The 16,667-nt window shown below is 31.7% G+C and overlaps 9 protein-coding genes across 9 annotated transcripts; 6 read left to right on the top strand and 3 right to left on the bottom strand.

Annotated features, from left to right (window-relative positions):
* Positions 1 to 1,099: 1,099 nt before the first annotated feature.
* BX663DRAFT_528330 (uncharacterized protein) lies at positions 1,100 to 2,731 on the top strand (the record flags this gene model as incomplete). The annotated part of the gene is made up of 7 exons (XM_051530154.1): positions 1,100 to 1,210; positions 1,271 to 1,372; positions 1,445 to 1,541; positions 1,579 to 1,676; positions 1,760 to 1,912; positions 1,971 to 2,115; positions 2,193 to 2,731. The coding sequence occupies 7 exons, from the start codon at positions 1,100 to 1,102 to the stop codon at positions 2,729 to 2,731; spliced, it is 1,245 nt and encodes a 414-aa protein (XP_051387473.1).
* Positions 2,732 to 3,078: 347 nt separating this feature from the next.
* Positions 3,079 to 3,996, top strand: BX663DRAFT_1859 (uncharacterized protein). The gene is made up of 4 exons (XM_051521697.1): positions 3,079 to 3,277; positions 3,357 to 3,630; positions 3,687 to 3,837; positions 3,944 to 3,996. The coding sequence occupies exons 1-3, from the start codon at positions 3,185 to 3,187 to the stop codon at positions 3,695 to 3,697; spliced, it is 378 nt and encodes a 125-aa protein (XP_051387472.1). The 5' UTR covers positions 3,079 to 3,184; the 3' UTR covers positions 3,698 to 3,837; positions 3,944 to 3,996.
* An 85-nt stretch (positions 3,997 to 4,081) lies between these two features.
* Positions 4,082 to 5,623, top strand: BX663DRAFT_1874 (uncharacterized protein). Its single transcript, XM_051521701.1, has 4 exons — positions 4,082 to 4,259; positions 4,360 to 4,468; positions 4,550 to 5,057; positions 5,248 to 5,623. The coding sequence occupies exons 1-4, from the start codon at positions 4,233 to 4,235 to the stop codon at positions 5,297 to 5,299; spliced, it is 696 nt and encodes a 231-aa protein (XP_051387471.1). The 5' UTR covers positions 4,082 to 4,232; the 3' UTR covers positions 5,300 to 5,623.
* BX663DRAFT_491069 (armadillo-type protein) lies at positions 5,239 to 7,109 on the top strand. Its single transcript, XM_051525005.1, has 5 exons — positions 5,239 to 5,574; positions 5,633 to 6,157; positions 6,286 to 6,542; positions 6,601 to 6,764; positions 6,849 to 7,109. Exons 1-5 carry the CDS (start codon positions 5,308 to 5,310, stop codon positions 6,947 to 6,949), a joined length of 1,314 nt encoding a protein of 437 aa, XP_051387470.1. The 5' UTR covers positions 5,239 to 5,307; the 3' UTR covers positions 6,950 to 7,109.
* A 286-nt stretch (positions 7,110 to 7,395) lies between these two features.
* BX663DRAFT_481816 (uncharacterized protein) lies at positions 7,396 to 8,124 on the top strand (the record flags this gene model as incomplete). Its single annotated transcript, XM_051524377.1, has 1 exon — positions 7,396 to 8,124. The coding sequence occupies one exon, from the start codon at positions 7,396 to 7,398 to the stop codon at positions 8,122 to 8,124; it is 729 nt and encodes a 242-aa protein (XP_051387469.1).
* Positions 8,125 to 9,858: 1,734 nt separating this feature from the next.
* On the top strand, positions 9,859 to 10,587 carry BX663DRAFT_491065 (uncharacterized protein). Its single transcript, XM_051525004.1, has 2 exons — positions 9,859 to 10,103; positions 10,170 to 10,587. The coding sequence occupies exons 1-2, from the start codon at positions 9,917 to 9,919 to the stop codon at positions 10,463 to 10,465; spliced, it is 483 nt and encodes a 160-aa protein (XP_051387468.1). The 5' UTR covers positions 9,859 to 9,916; the 3' UTR covers positions 10,466 to 10,587.
* BX663DRAFT_424424 (uncharacterized protein) lies at positions 10,555 to 10,924 on the bottom strand (the record flags this gene model as incomplete). Its single annotated transcript, XM_051522435.1, has 2 exons — positions 10,555 to 10,673; positions 10,741 to 10,924. The coding sequence occupies 2 exons, from the start codon at positions 10,922 to 10,924 to the stop codon at positions 10,555 to 10,557; spliced, it is 303 nt and encodes a 100-aa protein (XP_051387467.1).
* A 631-nt stretch (positions 10,925 to 11,555) lies between these two features.
* BX663DRAFT_538984 (CPSF A subunit region-domain-containing protein) lies at positions 11,556 to 15,830 on the bottom strand. Its single transcript, XM_051530700.1, has 6 exons — positions 15,492 to 15,830; positions 14,914 to 15,399; positions 14,477 to 14,840; positions 13,130 to 14,350; positions 12,082 to 13,039; positions 11,556 to 12,013 (listed from the first exon to the last, which is right to left on the bottom strand). Exons 1-6 carry the CDS (start codon positions 15,715 to 15,717, stop codon positions 11,624 to 11,626), a joined length of 3,645 nt encoding a protein of 1,214 aa, XP_051387466.1. The 5' UTR covers positions 15,718 to 15,830; the 3' UTR covers positions 11,556 to 11,623.
* A 332-nt stretch (positions 15,831 to 16,162) lies between these two features.
* Positions 16,163 to 16,553, bottom strand: BX663DRAFT_491059 (uncharacterized protein). Its single transcript, XM_051525003.1, has one exon. The coding sequence runs from the start codon at positions 16,485 to 16,487 to the stop codon at positions 16,272 to 16,274; it is 216 nt and encodes a 71-aa protein (XP_051387465.1). The 5' UTR covers positions 16,488 to 16,553; the 3' UTR covers positions 16,163 to 16,271.
* Between the last annotated feature and the right edge of the window lie 114 nt (positions 16,554 to 16,667).

Genomic DNA, 16,667 nt, shown 5'->3' with positions numbered 1-16,667 from the left:
TAACCGCCGTATATTTGGTGGTTATTCACATTCTTCCACAAAAACTATGCTATATCTCGTTAATCTGCCCCTTATGAGTGATCATATTGTGATTCTACAAGCTCAATATCTCTTTAGTTCTCTTCGCTTATCAGATGAAATTCTCCTTAGTCAATTGCTGCCCTAACTTCAGACCTTACAAAGTCAGTTTCACTGGAATAAGCTAGCAAATACCATCATGTGGAGACGCTTCTTGTGTCCCTCCCGTACTATCAACAATAGACAAGCGCTAATTTCATCAACTTTGCCGTCAGCTTCTGGAAAAAACAATTTAAAGAGGTGTATACAAACTCTACATCTATGCTGCTATCTTCTTGTCGACCTACTCTGGAACTGCATCCAATTCTCTGGCTGCCAATGTTCCCTTCTGAGCGTAGCTGTGTACTTCGCTGGCGTCTGGGTTGGCTTCCTGGCGGACAAACCCAAGGAATACCTATATCATCCCACTGTGAACTGGAGCCGACACCATGCTATCGAGTGTCTCCATATGCATCGGTGGCTGTTCCTGCCCTATTCTGTTAGTGACTTCACATCTTTTTCTTCTCAACCTGCTTCCAAAGACCAAATCTCGCCACCAATCTGATTGCATCAGTTGGCTGATACATTGGCTCATCATGTGCGCTTTGTTACAAGAATTAGACTACCTATTCCACCATCAACTTCCTCCTTCTCCTATTGATCCTGGTTGGAAATTGTTGAATCGGTTATCCAAGCAATAGCACTAGTCTTTGCTGTTTACCTTCCTCTGATTTCTTTAGCTATTTTGTTTATTCTTTATACTTGTTTTCTTTGCCTTATGCTCTTTTTACTTTTTACTTTTTCTTTGCCTTTTTTTTTCTCTTGTCCCTTGAGAGGTTTCTTATTCCTTCTCCAACTTCAGATCTGGCTTGGGCAACACAGCACACTAGATTGCTATCTGTCCACTCGCCATTTAAAATTCGAAAAAAATAAAAAAATAAAATTTAAAAAAAGCCACTAGTCTGGAATGATTTTTTTTTTTTTTTTTTTTTTTTTTTTTTTTTTTTTTTTTTTTTTTTCATAAAAACAAAACGCGTTTAAAATGGCATCCATTCTTCGTATTCCCGAGAAATCAGGAAGTGAAATTCTTTTAACTTACAAGTTAACAAAATCTGATGCTAAGCTTGAGACAGCTACTGAACTTTCTTTCGAAGTAATTATCATAAATCAACAAAAAAAAAGTTCAAACGACTGATTATAAATTTTTGGTTAGATTGATGGTGAAAAATTAGATACTCCTAATACCATCATTAAAGCTATTGTTTCTAAGTCTAAGCCTGAATTATTAGGTGCTGATAAGGCTGAACAAGCACAGGTCTGTAAAACAAAAAAAAATTCATAATAGAGGCTTTCTTTTTTAATACATTTATATGTATGTGCTTTTTAGATTGAAGAATGGTTGTCTTTTACCAATCAATCTCTTCGAGGTGTTGGCAAAAAAGAAATTGTATCCAATATTGAGGTAAATAATAAAATATGTGTTAGTAATTGTATACATAAATTTAACAACTTGATGAATAGAAAAAATAAATGAACATTTAAGCAACAAAACATTCTTTGTCAATAATCGTTTAACTATTGTTGATGTTGTTATTTTTGGTCTTCTTTATGCTCATAGTGTAAGTTTCATGTAGATGAAGGATTAAGCGGGTTGGAAGGGAAAATAGTATAGAAAGTGTTTATACTTATATTATTTTAATAGAAAAACATCAAAGTAAACTCTGCTCCTAATACTTTACGTTGGTTTGATCTTATTCAAAATATTGTCATTAAAGCTAACAACTTGACTGAAGACTTCCCTCTTGTTGAAATTAACCTTGATAATGTGCCTGAGCCTGCCGCTCCTGTTGTTGTTGTAAGTCAATTTATGAATTTTCTTTTCATTTATTTATTTATTTATTTATTTTCTATAGAAAAAGGGTGGTGATGCTAATGTTAAAAAGGGAAATAAAAAATCCGAAAATACTGCAACCAAACCTAAAGACGATAATAAGAAGGAAGCTGCTGAAGGTGGTATGGCTAAAAAGGAAAAGAAGAAGGCCGAAAAGAAGCCTACGCGTAAGTTAATGATGACGATGCTGATGATGATGATGATAATATATTTTAACATATATGATACTAATAAAGCAGTATAGCCGCACCTGTTGAAACTGATCAACCTGTCTTTTCTCGTATTGATATTCGTGTTGGTTTTATTAAATCCTGTAAGAAGCATGAAGGCGCTGATTCACTTTATGTTGAAGAAATTGATCTCGGTGAAGAAGAACCTAGAACGATTGTTTCTGGTCTCGTTCGTTGGTATCCCGTTGAGGAAATGCAAAACCGTTATGTTCTTGTTTTAGCCAACTTGAAGCCTGCTAGTATGCGTGGTATCAAATCTTACGGTATGGTTTTGTGTGCCTCTGCTCCTGATGGCTCTGCTGTTGAATTATTAGGTCCTGTTGATACATCTAAGGTTAAACCTGGTGATCGTGTTTATGTTGAAGGACATGAAGGAGAGCCTGAGAAGGTATTAAATCCCAAGAAGAAATACTGGGAAACTGTTCAACCTGAACTTCATACCAATGATGATCTTGTTGCTTACTATGGAGATAAGCCTCTTCTTATTAAGACTGCATCTGGTGAAGCTATTCAATGTAAGGTTGCTACTGTCAAGAATGGTGGTATTAAATAAATAAATGAATAAATAAATAAATAAATAAATAAATACACACAATAATAATACGATGTGCATAAATTAATGTATGAATATAAACGATTTTATTAAATACACGTATTTTTTTTTTGAAGAGGGAGGAAAGGAAGAAAAAGAAGAAGCAAGAGAAACGATTATGTATTCCCATGGGCGGAGTGATGGGTCAACGTGGATATCCACCAAAAAAGGGGGAGTGTAACAAATGAGTATCAAAGCACACAGACACAAGTGAATGGTTTATTTTCTACTAACATCTTAAAAAAAAAAAAAAAAAAACTTTATTTTATTTTATTTTTCTCCTTTTCTCTCTCTTTCTTTCTTTTTTTTTTTTTTTTTTTTTTTTTTTTTTTTTTTTTCTTTTTTTTTCTCTCTTAAATATAGAATCGTGTAGATATCATATAAACATTCATTTATATAAGCGACACGTATATAATGCAGCAGCAAGATTCGTTCTCGTTAGAGTATTCTTTTCGAGGACAGCCTGACTTACAACAACCTAAGGCAAGAAACCTACCTCAAGGACAGGTATTATTTTGTTTATTTTTTTAATATCTTACCTAGAGAATGAAGTAGTTATTTATTTATTTATTTTATTACTTCTTAGCTTGCTGCACTTATTAAACATCGTGTTGACTCTGAAAATGAGTTATATATGGAATTACAACTTGGTCGTGATCACAGACCAAATAGTGCTCCTCCTGACCCTCATCAGTTTCAATTACTAACACTAACTCAACAACATGAGGATCATTTAAATATGATGAAAACTTCAAATTCGTGGAAAAATGATACTCAACTAGTTTCAACTCCCATTTACAACCCAACTTGTTCATCTCGTCAAGTTTGGTCCAATAATAAAACAATAGATCATTATCATAGTAAGTACCTTTTTTTTTATAAATATTTATACATATAAAGAAAAATTAAATCTCAGCAACTTATTAATAACCAAAGGTTTTCAAGGCAACCAGGATGATAGTAACAAAGGAAGTTATTTCAATCAACAAATACTTATTTCACAGCATAATAAATGCAAAGATACATTAAATATTTATAGTAATAATAATCAATATCAAGATTTAGATGTAAGTCACAATATTCTCTCTCTCTCTCTTTTTTTTTTCTTTTTTTTTCTTTTTTTTTTCTTTTTTTTTTTCATTTATAATAATGTTTTATAGAACCAACGATTAGATTCGCCTTTTTATCACACATTACATCAAGGATCTAATAATAATAGTCGAGGTTATTTTTCAACTTTTGTAGACAATAATGAAGAGAATATAACCCCTACTTTCAATAATGCAGAACAGCAACAGCAACAACAGGCATATGCACAATATCAAACATCACGGCCTATATCGCCTCCTTTTCGAAATAAATATGTAAGATCTCCTCCAATTCGCGCAAACTCTACACCACCTGTAAATTATCATTTACAAAAAATATAGAAGAATTTGAATATAATAATTTAATACTAAATATGAACACTATTAATTTGAATGATAAGGTAAGAATAATAATGAAATCTCTAATCTTCTTCTTCTTCTCCTTTTTTTCGTTTTATATTTAATTTCTTACTCCTTTCCTCTTCCTCTCCTATTAAACAGTATCAAGAGGATATTATGTCAAAAAGATATTATTATCAACAAAATAATTCTTTTTCTTCTCAAAATTTGAATGAATATGAAAGAGCAAGAACTGGAATTATGCCATCAGGTAATTCAGTTATTCAGATTAATATATATATACATATATCATTTTTATACAAACATTTTTTTTTTCTACTGCAAAAAAAAGGGCCTAGCATATTTGATACCGAGAAGAGTAGAGCAAATACTCCTCTGCCAATTGGCTCGAGAATAATGCCATGGGATAATAGAGATAATGTATATTTAGATTATCGAAATACTTCTTCAGATATAATCGATTTTTCATCAAAGCAATCAATATCTAGTAAGACGAATATAGCAATGGGCGATGAAATGGCTCCCATCAATTTTGTACATCATCCTCAGCAACACGCAGCAACTCCCTGGCTAACTATGAATGAATTTACTCATCATCAAAGTAGAGTTAGTAGTCCTTCTATCACGTCAGGTAATGATTTCAGACCACCTGCTTTCACGCCTAATTTACTTAGCACAGCAAATACAATGAGTCCTGAAAGTTTGCACACTCCTATAAATAATGATAAACTATTACTTCAACAACTTCAGTCACGACAATGCCAAATTCTATTACAACAAGAACAAATTTTATTGTTACGTGAACAAATGATGCGCCAACAGCAACAACAGCAACAGCAGCAACAGCAGCAACAGCAGCAACAGCAGCAACAGCAGCAACAGCAGCAACAACAGCAACAACAGCAACAACAACAACAACAACAACAGCAACAACAACAGCAACAACAACAACAGCAACAACAACAACAACAACAACAACAACAACAACAACAACAACAACAACAACAACAACAACAACAACAACAACAGCAACAGCAGCAGCAGAGACGAAAGCAGCACAGACAAAAGCAGCAACACATAGTAACAACTATGTCTAATAATAATATTGAGCAAATACATGTCAATTCTGCTTCTACGGGGCTTTTCCCTAATGGGTCCAATAATACTATGACAACTCCTATACCTACTATCACTACACCCACAAGCCCTGTTCATAATCGTGTTCCATTAGTATTTGCTTCTCATGAGTCTCATACTTCATCTAATGTGATGCTTGAAACTAATATAACACCTATTGTTCGAAGCGCTCTACTTGAAGAATTTCGAAATAATAAATCAAGGAAATTTGGATTAAAGGTAAGATCATATCATAGTCATATAAATATGTATATAAATCGCCCCCCTTTTTTTTTAGGATATTGTAAATCATGTAGTTGAATTTAGTGGTGATCAGCATGGAAGTCGTTTCATTCAACAAAAACTTGAAACAGCAACAAGTGAAGAGAAACAGTTTATATTCAACGAAATCCTCCCTAATTGTCTTCAATTAATAACGGATGTCTTTGGGAATTATGTAATTCAAAAAATATTTGAACATGGGAATCAAACACAAAAGACTATTTTGGCGAAACAAATGGAAGGCCATATATTAACTTTATCCTTACAAATGTATGGCTGCCGTGTTGTTCAAAAGGCACTTGAACATGTTTTGACTGACCAACAGTCAGTATTAATTCGTGAATTAGATGGTTGTGTACTAAAATGTGTAAAAGATCAAAATGGTAATCATGTCGTTCAGAAAGCAATTGAACGTATCCCATCCCATTATATTCAGTTTATTATTGATACCTTTTATGGTCAAGTGTATCATCTGGCTACACATCCTTATGGATGTCGTGTCATTCAAAGGATGTTTGAACATTGTCCTGAGGAACAAACGGTGAATATCAATTATAACAATATTAATTTTCAGTGAAGAGAAGAGCGAGAGCGAGAGCGAGAGCGAGAGAGAGAGAGAGAGAGAAGACAACGACGACTAATTTATTGTATAAATATATATAAAAATAGGCTTATTTATTAGAAGAGTTGCATAAAAGTACGAATCAATTAATACAAGATCAATATGGAAATTATGTTATTCAACATATTTTAGAGCATGGAAAACAAAAAGACAGGGCCTTAATTATTAGTAAAGTAAAAGGGCACACTCTACAATTGAGTAAACATAAGTTTGCAAGTAATGTAGTAGAGAAGTGTGTTGCTCATGGTTCATTAGAAGATCGACAAGCTTTAATTGAAGAAGTTTTATCCATTCGTCCAGATGGGTAAAGTATGCATTCTATTTTATTTTATACAAACTAACGTGTGTGTGTATTTCATTAGATCATATCCATTAATGTCAATGATGAAGGATCAATACGCTAATTATGTCGTTCAAAAGATGCTTGACGTTGTAGATGACGACCAACGCGAGCTTTTAATTGCCAAGATTAAACCTCATCTTCAAGGCCTAAAAAAATATACATATGGCAAACATCTTATTAATAGTAAGTAATTTTTTTTTAATATATACATAAATATACATCTATTTTACAAGTTGAATACTGAAAAAAAAATATACACTAATTTAGAAGTAGAAAAGCAAGTATTATTTATACCTAATGATAACACCATCATGACAGCTACCTCCACTATTACAAAGTCTTTATCTTCGTCAAATAATATACATTAATTACAGTTAACTTAAAAAAAAAAAAAAAAAACTCCTTTCCATGCTTTAACTAACTCATTTCATCGTACATAATAGTTTATATACATTTATATTGTAATATCATTTTCTATCTTTCTTTTTCGTTTAATTTTTGGTATAAATAAAAATATGACTATGCCACATTATATCAAAACTAAATAGTTTCTTTTCTCTCTCTCTTTTTTTTTTTTTTTTTTTTTTTTTTGAGTCTTTTTAATATTTAAGGAACATTTTCCATATATGGAATGTGATGTTTGTTTAGCTTTATCTTTGTAAATAAATATAGTAATCGTTATCTAATCGTACTAAAAGACCGGACCGGAATAATAATAGTTTCAGATAATTATTAATAGTCTATCTCTTTCTCTTATTTTTTTTATTTTTTTCATTTTTTTTTTTAATACATACACATATTTACCCTATTTAGAATGTCTTATATTTCATCATTAAATTTGCTTGGAGACGATTCACCTGTGCCCATCTCAGAAGAAGCACTTAATGAAGAACTTTCTATTTGGGCAAATGCACAGTTTACATTTGATACAAAGCCAGGATCCGCTATACAAGATGATTCATATAAAATTACGTTAGAACATTCAGAAGATCTTTTTGCAGCTCTTACGAATTTAGGCAATTTTAATGAGAATAACAATGACCAAAATGATGATTTATTAGCATCGTATTTAAATAATAATAATAATAATAATAATAATAATAATAATAATAATAATAATCAATATTTATTGCCAACGTCTCTTCAACAACTGCAACCTCAACAACCATTATTACCTAAAATTGCTCCTGCACCAGTTCAACCAAATACTACTAATAGTATATTACCCATAACACCTATTCAAACACCCATAACACCATCTATAAAGAAGCGTAAATCAACGCTCACAACAAAAGAATTAAATGAAGAAGAAAGAGAAGCGATTGAAGAAGATAAAAGAAGAAGGAATACAGCGGCATCTGCCAGATTCCGTATGAAAAAGAAATTAAGAGAACAGGCACTTGAAAAAACAGCCAAAGAAATGACACATAAAGTAGAAGTGCTTGAAAGAAGAGTACAAGAATTAGAAAAGGAAGCTAAATGGCTTCGTGCACTTGTACTTGAAAAAGATCCTTCCTTACTGAATAATATGAATACAAATTAAGAGGGAGAAGACAGTCATTTTAATTCACTACTCATAATAATAATAAAATGTATAATATGATTGCGTAAACTACTTTATCATTCTTCTTTTGTTATCTTCAAGTATGATCACATTGATTACATATCTCAATATCACCTGCTGCTATCTATAATTGTAGTACAAGATGTATCATGTCTTGAAACAATCCTAAAGATAGATTACTATGAATGCTTATGTTTCAGCTCTATAGGTTGTACATCTTTTAAAAATAAAATAAAGAAGCTTTTAACAAATAAACAAACCTATATAAACTACCTTTCATATAGTCATTATGATACAAGCAATTGGTTTTAAGTGTAATTTTTTTTTTTTTTGCTTGCTACCAAGAAAACACTTATTTATGAAATCATGAAAAGTCAGATTTGAAGAATTCTCTTGGATTTAAACGAGTACTATGCCCGGATTAGATCATTAATAATAGAATAAATAGAAAGACGACTGGGATGAAGAGTGATAAATAGACCTAACTAAAGTAGTATTTCGAGTGAAATTAAGACTCATTGAACGTATATATTTGCCCGTACACATTCTCTGTTCTATATTCAAGAAGGCAATGGTATGATTGTTCCCCAACTTTCCCCCCTCCCTTTGATATTATGCAGGAGGGAGGGGGGGGCTAATATTTTATAATAAATTTAATAAACATATTTTTGATAGTATTATAAGCACACTTTTCACAAGTTTAGACACTGTCTTTAAAGCAAGAATGTCACGTTTATTTATTATATACAATAACAATTGTTTATTACTTTTGAAAGTTTTGCACTCATTATTTGCAATAACTACAGTATCCTTTTATTAATCTGATCAATCCCGTGTTTTCTACAATAATATGTATATAACTTTTTTCATTTTTTTTATTATTTTTTGTGAAAAAAATAAAAAAAGAAATGCCTTTGGGCACATATCCTAAGACATATCCCTAAAACATAAACACTGGATTATATACCCTACTAAGGCATATAATCCAATGCATATACCCAAGGCATATATCCCAGAACACATGCCCAAAGACAGATAAAAAAAATAGCGAAGAAACTAACAAAGCAGCCTTTTTTATACTTTTTTTTTTAATAAAGCAGTCCTACAGTCTTGTGATAATTCTATTTTAGTGTGGGAAAGTATGCATGAAAGATGTTACAAGAAGAATTATTTCTTAAATACTAAATAATATGCAGGTAGTGACTGTTATTAATACAGTTGCATTCTATTTGTTGCATTTTATAGTTTTTTGCTTCAATCAAAGAAACATAAATGCCTGTTAAAAATGATTCGTTTAATAGAAAAACACTATCTTAAATAATAACAAGAAGTCCTTGTCTTTGCTACACTAAATTCATTATGGCTGTGTCTGTCGATTTTTAAACCGATTTCTGCAAAGAACGAGAATATAGCTCAAAGACTGTAGAGGAATTCAAGTAGATAGATTTCTCCTAATATCTGTGATTTATATGTTTTCAAATGATTAAATAAATAAAAAAAAAAAAAGTGTATTTTATCAAAAGACTTTATAGCATCTTTAATGCTCTTTTGTGTATTTATTATAGAGATGGAAAATACTGGTCCTTTTTTTTTTTTTCTTGTAAAGTTTTCCCAATAGCAACATTCTATATTTATATGGAAATGATCACTTCGCAATAAAACGGTTATATATTTAACCTGTACTTTTTTTTTTATCATCATGCTGTAACATGTGCTTTCCTACACTTCTCTATTTTTTTTTTCTTTTATTTCCCTTTGTGTAGATGCTACAATGGATGCAGAGTTACAAGCGCCCGAGAAATTTATTCTTTGTAATGATGAGAAATGTTCAACCGTGTTTAAATATTTAGATCTTTCAGTCCATACTGTTGTTGATGGTCCTGATCCAAGAGATCATCTTGCTAATGAACGCAATTTATTAACTTGGATTAGAACAGGCACAACATTAGCATTAATTGGTAAAACAATAAAAACTAAAATAAAACCAAAACCCCTTCCATTAATACGAATAATACCACATGTAGGATTCATAACATTATTAGATTTTTCAACAAAAAATTTTGCACCTTCTTATTCTTTTCCATGGGCAAATGAGCCCAAGACGATGAACTCAAAAATTATATCTTATATATTTGTAGGCCTTGGATTCATTTGCTTTATTTATTCTCTTTATAGTTATTTCAAAAATCAACGACAAATTGTAAAAAGATTACTTTGGGTTGGTCAGGGCTGGATGGGCTATTTAGTAGCAACACTTATCATGATATTTGTAGTGTTTATAATGATCATGGCATTGACTGAATTACCTACTCCTTCTTAATTCATTCTTTCCTCCCCGTATACCATTTTCCAAATAACAATAATAACAATAATAATAATAGATATTAAAATATCATTTATACTTATCGTTTATTTCTTTTCTTGTTGTGCAAGCCTACTCATCATAGCTCTATAAATCATCTTTTCTTTATCATCCATTTGCTTCTTGGCAATTTGAACTTTATTCAATTCTTGTTTAACGAGACCATCTATAATATAAAATAAAAAAAAAGTTAAACAACAACACTTATAAGATTTGTCCAATATACACAGTACCATCGGGATTTTGTTTCAACACTTCTTCAAGGAGACTCTTTGCTGATTCAATATTTTCCATTCTTAAATAAGCTTGACCCATTCTAAATTTTGATTTTGTATTTTTAGGGTCAATCTCATTTGCTTTCTTTGCATAAAATAAAACACGATCCCAGCGTTCTTGTTTCGCGAAAACAGCTGTCATGTTATTATAAATCATCACAAGTTGTTCATTACTTTTGGAATTAAGTTCATTTTCTTTCTTTTGTCCACCTACTGCTTTCAAGTAAAGTAAGGCGTTATAGTAATGGGTCAAAGCTGGAAAAAGAAAGAGTTTATTTTTTTTATTTTTTTTTTTAGAATAAATATAGCAACAACACTAATTATAAACCTATTTCAATTTCATGCCTTGTTTAAATTCTTGCTTCTTAAAAGCTTCATTGCCAGCTAAACGAAGCTCAACACCTTTTTCAAAATTCTCTTCAGGAGTTCCCATTTATATGTGTACAAAAAAAAAAAAAAGAAAAAAAAATTATGAAAAGAAAAGAAAAGAAAAAAAAAGAAAAAAAAAAAAAAAAGAGGACGTGATTTATCAAAAATTTTGTAAAGCCCTTTTTTCTCTCTTTTTTTTTTTAATTCATCTAACTTAACAAAGTTACGCATAAATCTAATCTATTTATTATAAACATTTGGTTAAGGCAAATGCGCTACTGTTTTAAGCATATTTAAGAGATATCAATTTGATTTGAAATATATTTGCCTTTTTTTTTAGAATAGATACTTTAATACAAATGACAACTTTTTTTTTTTTTTTTTTTTTTTTTTTTTTTTTTTTTGGCTTTTCAAGTTTAGAATATATTTTAGCTCGCAATTTTTATTCTATTTTCTTTCTTTTGATCAATTATTAAAATCCTGATCTTATACGCATATCTTCAATCTTCTTCTGTACATCAGCAACAGGACGATCTAATTCTTCAGCAATCATACGCTTCTTCTCAGCAGGTAGTGAATTGAACTGTTCACATAAATCACCATCAATAACAGATCGAACTGGTGTATAGTAACTTCTATAAAGTAAATGATCCCGTCCAGCAAGTGGCGGTGCTTCTGCACGCATATGCATCTCTAGCATTTGGAAAAAGTCAACATCTTCTTTAGATATAAATGGAACATAAATCGAAATAGAGCCTAATAATGAAGTAGCCAAAAGAACTTCACGTCCACCTGACAACAGCGTTGTTCTATGGATGGAAGTAATAATATCGCCAGTAAAATATTCGCACAAGTTTTCAACCTATATACATGTACAAATGAATAAAAGACAAGACAATGGAATGAAATGTACATCTATTTATAATTTACCTTATTAGGGGCACCATTTAAGTAGCCCTTTTCATGATAAATACGATTACCAGTCGTATCTTCATCTATTTCACGCGATATAGATTCTGGTAAACGATTAACAAAGAAATTACCAAATTTATCACCGCCTGCTATTGTTTCATAATCTACCATAGTCGATGCTGTCATCCAACGAGGCACAGTATCATCTGCAAAGATGACAAGACGATTATCAGCATGCTTATAAATAATATAATGTACAGATTCTTGAACATCAGTGGCAAGGATACGATGTCCTTGTGTATGAAGTGATACAATGCAATTGGGTAATGTCTTTGTCTCACATTTTCTTAACATTTTCTTTTTACCAATATCATAAATACGAAGTGCTTTACCTGCACCAACTAATAAACGACCTTGGAAGGCTAATAAGGCATAAGGAACTTCATCTAGAGGAGTTCGATGAATGAAGTTAAGATGAAGATGTCCCTCTTCACCTTGAACAACTCGATATACACGGAGATAACCTGCTGTACAGGAGCGAGGGGAGAGTGTCACGTTTTGGCCTGTACCTACTACTACAAATTGCTCAGAAGGATCAGAGGCATGAGGGTTTGTATGGAATTGAACCATGGCCACACTAAATGCCGCTTCATTTTCCTCCAATTCAATTGTCTGGATAACATTGCTTTGGAAAGGTTCTATAAGTTGAATGCAACTAGCCCATCGTCCTGCAACATTACGTACATTACCAAACTGAAGAGGATCCAAGTTTGTAATATCAGCGTCAATCTCAAATCCTTCCTTTTCTTTTTCTTCAAGTCCCTTCATTTTAGCTTCAGGGGAAAATGTTGCATGGTCACTCTCAACAACGACAAATGTTCTAGAAGGTGGATGAAGTGCAAATTTTCTAGGCGTATATTTCAATGGAATAGATATCTGATTAAATATATTACCAAGCTTTTCGATGGTGAAAATTCTAATAAAAAAAAAAAAAAAAAGAAAGGGAAAGAAAAATAAGTCTACATATACATAGATGCATATCTCCTGTACTACTATTATTAACTACCTTAAAGTATTTCCTGCAATCGCAACCACACCTTCACGGCATTGTTCACTAATAAACGCACTACCATATTCTAACATCTCATAGCTAAGAGGTGTTAAATAAAGTCTATTTTGGAATGTATATGTAACCCAAGGTCTTGTTGATAAAGCTAAAACAGCAGGATGATTTTGAATAGTAATTTTAAATAATTTGACGCTTTTGGCACCAATAAAACGGGTACGTGTATCAGATAGTTGACCTGTAACGGTATCCAAGATAGTACGAAGTAAGACACCATTACTCAAACCAATATTTAAGTAAGTTGTACCATGACCTAATTCAACACCTGTATCCATCATTTCTACAATACATAAACTAGAAGGGACACCTTGAACTGCTTGCATTGAAACAGCTTCTAAACAACTATCAGGATCTAAATTTAAAATACGTACAGTTTGATCTTCACAACCCACTGCTAAATAACGTGAACGCTGGCGACCCTCAGGGACATCACCTAAAGATAAAGCAGAAACAACGGAAGACATTCTCTTACGTTCTTGATGTTCATTTAATTGTCCCATATTATCCAATTCAAAATAAACCAATTCACCTCCAGAAAGGGCAATAATAACCTGACGGCTATTTGTAGCAGCTACAGTAATGGCTTGACCATTAGGTGTTCTCCATTCATTCACTCTTCCACCTGCACGAATGTAACGGATACCCTTAGGATGAACTTGAACAAGTGCATCTTCACCAATTTGTTGAACGGCTAATGTAGGTTCATCTGTCAGAAATCCAGTATCTGTCACTTCTTCAACTGTTTCACCAATAGACAATACAAGCGTAGCATTTGCAAATGAAACAACAATATAAGCATGAAATTCATCATCTGCTTTTAATTTTGTAGTCCAAACAGCACTAGGATTACCAGGTAATTCACTAACAGCTAGTTCTGCTGCTTCCAAACCTTGATTTAAAATACGGAATGTAGACTGAGGTCCTCTACCACAAATAGAATAAATACGTGGTGAATCCTCATCTGCCAAGTTTAATACTTTTGAATCCATTAATGGTGCCATCGAAGTTAATTCATCAACAAGTGATAGATTCTTTAATGGACGTGGTTTAAAGTATACAAAAGGTCTTTCTTCCTGTTCAGCTTCTGCTTCCATATAATCAGCAGAGGAGATTTCTGGATCATCATCATCATCACCAAGACTTTCAAAGAAGTAGTTGTGACTAAAAAGAAGAAAAGAGAGAGAATAGTAAATTGATATAAGTAACAAAAAAAGAAAAAAAAAAAGAAAAAAAAAAAGAAAGACATGTATGTATATCTTAGACTTTTTTTTTCTTGTTTATACTTACTGATTACCAAATTCATTTGCAGCAAACAAGAAGCCACTCTTTAAAATACAAAGAGAAGTAGCAACAGGAATTGTATCAAAATATTTAATTGTCATACCATTTACTACACCTTGGTCATGATCCATTGTTACTTTATAAAGATCACCCTCTTCAGATTGAAGTAAAAAGAAGAATTGTGTCTTTTTATCTACACGCATTCTATGAACAACAAAAGTAGAAATAATAATACCTCGTGTGGGATCTTCCAAAGGTTGGGCACGTCGAGGAATAGGAATACGAAGCTCTTCATTTTCAGGATGTTTATAAGCAATAAAGTTCTCTGAACAAACTAATACACCTGAGGGACCATCATTACCACCAGGAACTAGATATAATAGCTGTATTTAATATTTTTCTTTTCTATATTCATATATGTATGTATGTATGTATGTATATACCTGGTATAAGTAAATTGGCATTGCGATCAACTGCTTCACTCCATTTTCTAACAACATGATTTAAACCAAGATCTAATTCATAATATGTTAACATCTTTTCGGCTTCTTTACATGCTTCTCCTGTTGGATCAGTATCGGCATCAGTATAGTCAACTTCTAAACAAGCAAACATAGGGTTTTCAAATCCAACATCGATAGCTGCAATATGATGAATAATTGTATGGCTTTTATGAGCTTCTAAAGGTGATGAAATAGTCAAGTTCGCAGCTGAATCACGGTTAAGAATATAAACAAGTTTTTGTTTTTCAACAGCAGCAATCATAACAGCACGGCCTTTAGGATCAGCAGCCAAGTACTGACCTGGCACAATACGACGGCATCCTGTTTTACCATGTGTTTCTTGATGTATTCTATCAAACGTATTCTTTGCTGGATTATATTCTAAAATGACAATACGACCTGAATCTGAACCTACAACCACATAATCTATATAAAATAAAACAATTAATAAAATCCTATAAAGCTTTTTTTTTTCTTGCTCTCTATTTTTTTTTTCATGTTAACTCATTTGAAGTTACCTTTATTTCCACCTGTTAGTCGGAATGGCACTATGCAACGAATTAAACCAAAACATTCATGGGTCAAGATGGTATGTACTTTTCCAGAAGTTGGATCGGGACGTAATAATTCTAAGCGAGTTTGCCTCGCTACAATTATCTCTTGTTGTTTAGTACCGGAAAAGTTGCCATGAATAGCCTGATTAATGGCTGACGTTGGATTCAAAGTAATATTATATAAAAACATGATTATTTAAACAACTACAATAATTAAAGAATCTTATAAATTTGTCTCCCTCTTTTTATTTTTTGTCGCGTTTGAAGGAAAAAAAAAAAAGTGACTTTTTTTTCCCAAGAATTATCGTTTCCATTCGTCAAAAAAGAAAAAAAAAAAAAAAGCTAGTTGTTTATGTTTATTTGAAAAACTGAAGAATTGAGATTGGCATCAGTTTAACATTAACGGTGTAAATAGTAAATTAAATTGACAAAAATATAATCAGAGATTTCAAAGATATAGATGAAAAATAAACCTAAAAAAAAGAAAAAAAAAAAAAGAGAGAGAGAGAAAGAGAGAAAGAAAACAACTAAAACAGGCTCGCTTTGAACATGAAATTCTGCTACATTTTATATTTTATACACTGAGAAGCAAACGATTAATTTTACCTCTGTGATAGTTCAGTTGTTGGCTGTTAAAGATGTGGTTAAACAAAAAAAAAAGTATCTTATATTTTATTGTTCAAGTAATAATAATTGACATATACTCCAATGATGCCTCTTTTTGAATAAATACAAATAAAACTATCATATTTTCTGATCTTTACTCTCTACTTTACCAAAAAAAAGAAGAAGAGTAAATAATGATTTATATTCTCTATTGTTTATCGCCTCTATCACAAAAACAGTATCATGGATCTTACACTTGTCAATGATAATATAAACTCCATAGTTATCATGCTTATCAAATATATCCATGACAGTTTGGACACATTTTACAATATGGTATGATGTAGTGCTCATCTTTAAATCTTTCTTTTTGGTGTCAGTATTAGTCTTTCGCTTTTCTTTTTTTTTTTTTTTTTTTTTTTTTTTTTTTTTTTTTTTTTTTACTGTTACTCGATTTGCCTTCTTCGTTAAAGAGCCCCTCTGGGTAAAATGAGTTTCAAGCTCTTTTATTGTATCTCTTTTCAAAGTTAGTAA

This window comes from Cokeromyces recurvatus (genome assembly GCF_025118155.1).
Source record: "Cokeromyces recurvatus strain NRRL 2243 chromosome Unknown BX663scaffold_1, whole genome shotgun sequence".
NCBI classification, from domain to species: Eukaryota; Fungi; Mucoromycota; class Mucoromycetes; order Mucorales; family Mucoraceae; genus Cokeromyces; species Cokeromyces recurvatus.
Note: the sequence above shows the minus strand (reverse complement) of the source record. Positions and strands in the feature narration are given on the sequence as shown.

Excerpts from the sequence above, each read along its gene's own strand:
- BX663DRAFT_491069 (XM_051525005.1), top strand. The coding sequence starts at position 5,308 with ATGTCTAATAATAATATTGAGCAAATACATGTCAATTCTGCTTCTACG. Across the intron at positions 5,575-5,632 it reads CAAGGAAATTTGGATTAAAG|GATATTGTAAATCATGTAGT; the intron begins GTAAGATCATAT and ends CTTTTTTTTTAG. Across the intron at positions 6,543-6,600 it reads TTATCCATTCGTCCAGATGG|ATCATATCCATTAATGTCAA; the intron begins GTAAAGTATGCA and ends GTATTTCATTAG.
- BX663DRAFT_491065 (XM_051525004.1), top strand. The coding sequence starts at position 9,917 with ATGGATGCAGAGTTACAAGCGCCCGAGAAATTTATTCTTTGTAATGAT. Across the intron at positions 10,104-10,169 it reads CACAACATTAGCATTAATTG|GATTCATAACATTATTAGAT; the intron begins GTAAAACAATAA and ends TACCACATGTAG.
- BX663DRAFT_538984 (XM_051530700.1), bottom strand. The coding sequence starts at position 15,717 with ATGTTTTTATATAATATTACTTTGAATCCAACGTCAGCCATTAATCAG. Across the intron at positions 13,040-13,129 it reads ATTGCAGGAAATACTTTAAG|AATTTTCACCATCGAAAAGC; the intron begins GTAGTTAATAAT and ends TTTTTTTATTAG. Across the intron at positions 12,014-12,081 it reads TAAATGGTGCCCCTAATAAG|GTTGAAAACTTGTGCGAATA; the intron begins GTAAATTATAAA and ends ACATGTATATAG.
- BX663DRAFT_1874 (XM_051521701.1), top strand. The coding sequence starts at position 4,233 with ATGAACACTATTAATTTGAATGATAAG. Across the intron at positions 4,469-4,549 it reads AACTGGAATTATGCCATCAG|GGCCTAGCATATTTGATACC; the intron begins GTAATTCAGTTA and ends TGCAAAAAAAAG. Across the intron at positions 5,058-5,247 it reads CAGCAACAACAGCAACAGCA|CAACAGCAGCAGCAGAGACG; the intron begins GCAACAGCAGCA and ends CAACAACAACAG.
- BX663DRAFT_1859 (XM_051521697.1), top strand. The coding sequence starts at position 3,185 with ATGCAGCAGCAAGATTCGTTCTCGTTAGAGTATTCTTTTCGAGGACAG. Across the intron at positions 3,278-3,356 it reads GAAACCTACCTCAAGGACAG|CTTGCTGCACTTATTAAACA; the intron begins GTATTATTTTGT and ends ATTACTTCTTAG.
- BX663DRAFT_491059 (XM_051525003.1), bottom strand. The coding sequence starts at position 16,487 with ATGAGCACTACATCATACCATATTGTAAAATGTGTCCAAACTGTCATG.